The sequence below is a fragment of the Myodes glareolus genome, chromosome 2 (genome assembly GCF_982192425.1).
Source record: "Myodes glareolus chromosome 2, mMyoGla1.1, whole genome shotgun sequence".
NCBI classification, from domain to species: domain Eukaryota; kingdom Metazoa; phylum Chordata; class Mammalia; order Rodentia; family Cricetidae; genus Myodes; species Myodes glareolus.
The window spans coordinates 84,941,496-84,948,135 of NC_142027.1; the positions used below are offsets into that span (position 1 = coordinate 84,941,496).

General features: G+C 35.1%; 1 protein-coding gene across 1 annotated transcript in view; it reads left to right on the plus strand.

The window, feature by feature from the left end:
- The window catches only part of LOC146895556 (uncharacterized), a 71,538-nt gene extending 65,739 nt beyond the window's left edge, over window positions 1-5,799 (plus strand). Inside the window, 1 exon segment of the mRNA XM_087902536.1 lies at window positions 5,602-5,799. Within this exon segment, the coding sequence (XP_087758662.1) occupies window positions 5,602-5,799 (198 nt within the window).
- Window positions 5,800-6,640: the final 841 nt, after the last annotated feature.

The window sequence follows — 6,640 nt, forward strand, 5'->3', positions numbered from 1 at the left end:
GAGACCCACATTGGAGCACTGGACTGAGCCACCCAAGGTCCAAATGAGGAGCAGAAGGAGGAAGAAAATGAAAATTATCAGAACTGCGAGGGATGCGATCACCCACTGATACAAGGGGACTGATCTAATGAGAGTTCACCAAGGCCACGTGGACTGGGATTGAACGAGGACGTGATCCAACCAGATTCTCTGAATGTGGCCGGATTCTCTGAATGTGGCTGGCCCGGAGTCTTTCTGAAAAGCCATTGACAATGACATTGGGACTTGTTGCCTCTGCACATACTGGATTTTGTGGATCCAGTCTGTTTGGATACTCACCTTCCTGGACCTGGAGGGAGGGGGGAGGAACTTGAACTTCCCACAGGGCAGGAAACCCTGACTGCTCTTAGGTATGGAGAGTGAGGAGGAGAGGGAGTGGGGGGAGTGAGAGTGTGTTGGGAGGAGGGGCGGAAATGGAAACTTTTATAATTTAATAAAATTACTTTCTCATAAAAAAAACTTTAAGGCATTGAAGAAGTGAATTAAAAAGGATATCAGAAGATGGAAAAATTTCTATGCTCAAGGATTTTTCAATTGATGAAGTAAAAATAGACAAGGATACCGTATCAAAAGTAATGTACTGATTCAGTAAAAACCCCATCAATTTTCTAATACAATTCTTCACAGGTCTTGAAAAGACTGTCTTTAGCGTCATATGGATACAAACAAACAAAAAAACAATAGCTGAAGCAATCATGAAAACTAAAATATAAACTATAGAGGACATTATCATTGACAATATTAAATATCAAATTACACTGCAGATAAATATTCACTAGGTTATCTACAATAATAGTATGGCTGAAAACCAGATACATTGATCAATAAAATCAAATTGTAGATACTGATGTAGGTCCACTCACGCATGACATATTATTTTGCAAAAGAATCTAGAAGAATACACTTGACATAAAGATAATTTAATCCTAACCTAACCTAAATTATTTCAACAGACAAGTCCCCAGTGAAAACTAAGTTTTCTCCAAGAGAGGACAGTGGCTATAAGAGGTACTTTTAAAGGCTGTCCCCATTCCCAGCTCTTGAAGGGTAACATCAACACAACTCAAAGGAATATTTTACACTCTTTTTTTCCTGTGATATTTAGTTTGGGAGTTCATTTAATTTAATTTTATTTTTTGCTTGCTTTACAACATCATTGTACAAATTATAACTCCTAGAGTTTTACTTTGACTGTACCATGCAATTTTTGTTTGTACAAATGTACATCTTCTCTCTACATATGTCTACTGTGCTTTTTCTTTGTGTGCTTTTTATTGTCATATCTGATTTCTTTGATATTGAATATATTATTCTACTTTTTTGGATTTTTGAGACTGGATCTCTCTCTAGCTTTGGAGCCTGTCCTGGAAGTAGCTCTTGTAGATCAGGCTGGCCTTGAACTCACAGAGATCTGCCTCCCTCTGCCTCCTGAGTGCTGCTATTAAAAGTGTGCACCACCACTTCTGGTTATTTTATTCTTATTTTTAGATGCCTATTTGTTTTCTAAGTGACAAAAAGTGAATAAATTCTGACATGAATGAAGATGTGGAGGAGGATCTGAGGACATTTGAGGTCTGAAAATCCATAGTCAGAATATATTTTATGGAAACATCTTTCTATATAAGAAAAAGAGAAAATGTATCTCTGGTGATTTAATCAGTCCTAGTGAATTTCCTTGATGTCTGACAATTTATGGAGCCCTTTCTTATGCTATACATGATTCTGTGTAGTCCTTTTAGTAATAATGGTTTCCTCTTATTCATTTCCTTCTTTCTTTTTTAATATTATTCCATTTGTTCATTTCAAGGGGTTGTGGAGATGAGTTATATCCATAAAGATAATACAATTTTATGCATATGATATTTTGTAATTGAGTTATAGGTTTTGTATTAGTTACTTTTAATTGCTGTGATAAAACACCATGATAAAAGCAATGTGCAGAAGAAAAATCCATGATGATGAATCAGAGTTAGTAGCTGGCAAGAAGCTGGAGCAGCAGTGAGAGGTCTCACAACAGAGCAGAAAACTCACTGATGGCACTAGGAGGCTTTAAAATTCTAAAAGTCAGTTTCCAGGGACATAGATGTTCCAGAAAGTTGATATCTCTTAATCCTACCATAAATATCCACCAATGTCAGGCCATGTATTCAGATGTCTTACTATATGGGGTCGTTACACTCAACCCACCATACTATTAATTATTATTTTATAAATTATATTGGAAATCTCCAAGGTAACACAGCTTCAATCCTTCTATTTTATAATGTATTAAAGTATGTTTTGAAATATGTTGTATTTAGTTGTCTTTATAAGATGATTTCATTTGAATAAATGATCTGAAGTTTATTATTTTTAGTATGCCAACTTGCATTATGGGCCTATATAATGATAAAATTGAGTCACTTATGTATCTGAAAACTGTTCACCTAAGTTTACTAATTCAGATAATTGTATAATTTCCCTTCTTCCAGTTCTGTATTCCTTTCAAACACAAGATCCATTTGTACATGAGAACAGAAAAATTCTATCCAGAAATTGGTAACAGAAATATCTGTAAGAAGTGACTTAAAAACATTGCATTTAAGTATATCCTCAAAATTTGGAGGAGAGAGCAAAGAGACTGATTATGGTATGATTGAAATAATCGGTATTCACTAATGTCTCTGGAAATTACTTCCAAAAAGGGTCAAGAATCTCTACCTTATCTTGAAAGTCGTCACATTAGATTGCTTACATTTTTAGAAGCAGTTTCTTTAGTAAAAAAAAATACAACTAAAATTTTAAAACATGTTTTATTCTATAAAGATATTAGAGAAACAAAAACTGAATTATATGTATTAAATAAACAGTTGTTAGAGTTCTCTCAACTATTAATTACATTTTGTGACAAGTCATTCAGTTTAAATGAGCATGAGAAATCTTTTCTCAATCAAATGAGACTGAAAAAAATCATAGCGTTTCTAGAATTGAAAAGCCTTACACATATCATGATGTTATTAAAACCTTTCCTAGGAACTCTAGGGAGAACAGTTGCTGTAGGAGGTCCTTATGTATATGTGTTGCCTTTATTTGGTAATGAATAAAGAAGATGTTTTGATCAGTGGTTTAGCAGAATAAACCTAGGTTAGGAAAACGAAACTGACTGCTGGGAGAAAGAAAGTGGGGTCAAGGAGACGTCATGTAGTCCCCCAGAGACAGTTGATGGAACTGTACCCTGTAAGTTACAGCTTTGTGGAGAACCATAGATTAATGGAGATGGATTAATTTAGGATATAAGTTAGCCAGAAATAAATTTAAGCTATTGGTCAAACAGTATTGAAAATAATATACTATCTGTGTGATTTTTTTGGGGGTTGAGCAGCCAGGAACAAATAAGTGGCCTCCTTAATACAAATTGGTGCACCAACATGTGATAACTAAATCCACATAGAAACTGAGAGGGCTTGGAAAGGAATTCTAGGCACGAAAATAACCAAGTTTAGTAGCTTTTTTTTTTTCCTGCTGGCATCGTGCTATAGTTGCTTTAAGAGAGGTTTTCCAGATTCAGTGGTAGCAGAAAACAAAGCTGCACACTTTTGAAATGCTGGCTTTCTTGGCTCAGCTGCCAGCACAAACTCTGGCTCTTTCAGGAACCTAAGCATTTAAATGGGGTTTGTGGATAGTTTGCTGCAAGTCACTTGATGGTAGCATGGGCCAAATGGTCATCAGAGTTGATGTGATGAGGACGGCCCCCATCCAGCAGTCTCAGAGTCATTGCATAGTCTTCCACAGTGGTAGACTGTGCAGACCAAGCAGGCAAGGCCATATTTGCCCTAGCAATGCTACCACTTAGATTTTTAAGAAATGCTTACCATTTTAAGAAGCAGATAAATAATAAAGACAAATTCAGATGAAAAAGACCTCTAAATGGGTAACAGTAATGATAAATATATGTATGTAGGCTTGGGAGAGAGAAGAAGAGGATTATAGAGAGTTATAAAAAAGGCAAATTGTTAAAATTAAAGTCTATAAAAACAGAATAAACTTATAAAAAAACTAATACAGCAAGAAAGATGAGCCACATAAAATGAAAAATACACAGAGAGTCTGGATTATGTATACTACAGTGTTTTCTTTGAATTTTTTGACTGCAGAGAGATATTTAGGGGGCTGCTAAGATTAATCAACAAAATGGTATCTTGACTTCAGAATTTGAGTCTAAGAATATGTTGCTTTGCAAAAGACCCTCCTCGTGGAGTTTGATAGAGAATTGGGCAAGAAACTGCTCTTTCCTGGACTGCTTGATGATGTGCTGTATGAACTGGACATACAGGATCCAAAGAGAAATGACTGATGAATTTGCCTAAAGGTGAGATTGTCCTTCGATATTCCTGCTTTATGAAAGAGTCTGCCAGACATTCTGCAAGACACACACAAACAAAAAAAAAATGACTGAAAAACTGCCAGTATAGGTGGAACTGTCTTTGAAATTTCCTGCTTCATTGAAAAGTTTTCTGGATACTATGAGCCTGTAGGCTGAAGATGGACACTCCAGTGTTACAGAACTTTGGGTGACTGTGCAGGCAGCTAGACGTGTCTGTCCATTCTATAGTTTTGGAAGTTGCTTACAATGCACTTCCTGTTTACTTAGGTAATATTATATCCTTCTGGAGTCCTTGATGGAGTTGAAGAATACACAATTATGATTACAGTTTTCCATAGATATGGTAACAGATAAAGTAGATATAAATATTGGAACTGTAATTCTAGATTAATAACTGTTTTGTTATAAGTAATTTTACTATGTTAAAGTTGAAACCTTCCTTTTTATTTAAACAGAACAAGGGATGTGATGTGGAATTCCCTTCTGTATGCCCTGAATACCATTGATTGATAAAGAAACTGTCTTGGCCTGTGATAGGGCAAAAGAGTAGAGCGAGGCAGGGAAATTAAACTGAATGCTGGTAAACAAAGGCAGAGTTTAAAGATGCCATATAGCCCTGCCATAGACAGATACTGGAATGTTACCTGGTAAGTCACAGTCACATGGCAATACAGAGATTAATAGAAATGGATTAAATTAATGTGTAAGAGCTAGAAACAAAAGGCTAGAGCTAATAGGAAAAACAACAATTTAATTAATATAGATTCTGTGTGATTATTTTGGGAGACGGGGCTGCTGGGAAATGAACAAACGACCTCCAAAAAAAAAGTTATGAGAATTCTCATCTTGAAGGGACAAATTCCCAAAACACTAAATGACAGTGTGTCTTTTCTCAGTATTTATAAACATAAAAGAAGGCTTATTTCCTAAGAGCCAATACATATATGATAAGTTTAAGACTTTTGATTATAATACAGACCTCTTATTTCTCCAGCATGACCAGAATCAAGAAAAACATTATGAAATGATTAAAATGAAGAGAGACAAAACACCTATAAGGAATGTGGAAAGTGCTTTAAAAGCTGTACATGCCTCGATAGGAATAAGAGGCTTAACTGCAAAGAGAAGGCTAAAAATGCAAAGATTGTGGCGAGTCATTTACCCATCATCCAAATCTTAAAGCTCACCAGAGAATCCAGACTGGTGAGAAACTTTACATATGTCAAGAATGTGGCAAGACCTTTACCCACTTTTCAAATCTTCACAGACATCACAGAATCCATACTGGTGAGAAACCTTACAGATGTTAGAAATGTGGCAAGTCTTTTACCTAGGTCTCAATTCTTCATACTCATCGCAGAATCCATACTGGTGGGAAACGTTATAAATGTCAATAATATTGCAAGTTCTTTTCCTATCAGAGAAATCTTCAAGATCACCAGAGAATCCATAGTGGTGAGAAACTTTACAAGTGTCAAGTATATGGCAAGTCCTTTCCCAATTTCTTAACTCTTCAAACTCATCAAAGATTTCATACTGCTAAGAAATTTTACAGAAGTCAAGCATGTGGCAAGTTTTTTACCAAGGTCTCAATTCTTCAAACTTATCACAGAATTCATATTCATGAGTAACCTTACAGATGTCAAGAATGTGACAACTTCTTTACACGTCACAAAATCTTCAAGATCACCATAGAATTCATATTGATGAGAAACCTTACAGATGTGAAGATTGACAAGTCTTTTACCGAGGTCTAAACTCTTCAAACTCATGACAGAATTCATAGTGGTTAGAAAACTTACAAATGTCAGGAATGTGGCAAGTCCTTTAACACACAGTCAATTCTTAGAAAGCAGCAAAAAACATGTGATGGGTACATTTCACAAAATATCTTAGTATAGCTCAAATTACTTCTCTCCACTAATCTTCATACATTGAAGAACTTATTACACAGACTGACAAGCTTCAAGTAATTTTCAGACTTTAGTCAATACTTAGCTTGACAGTTCTTATAAATTTAGAAATATTGTATCTAGATTTGAACTTTATGGACATCATGTATTTGTTGAAAACTGAATAGTTTATGCATTATTGTTATGGTCACAATTATTGAAACATCAGCTGCTATGAATAAATAAATATTTCTAGTAGGACTGAGTTAAGCAATAATAATTCTTGACTATATGTCAAGATAATATATTAAAGAAGCAGCCAACTTCAAATTCTTTCAGATTTTGA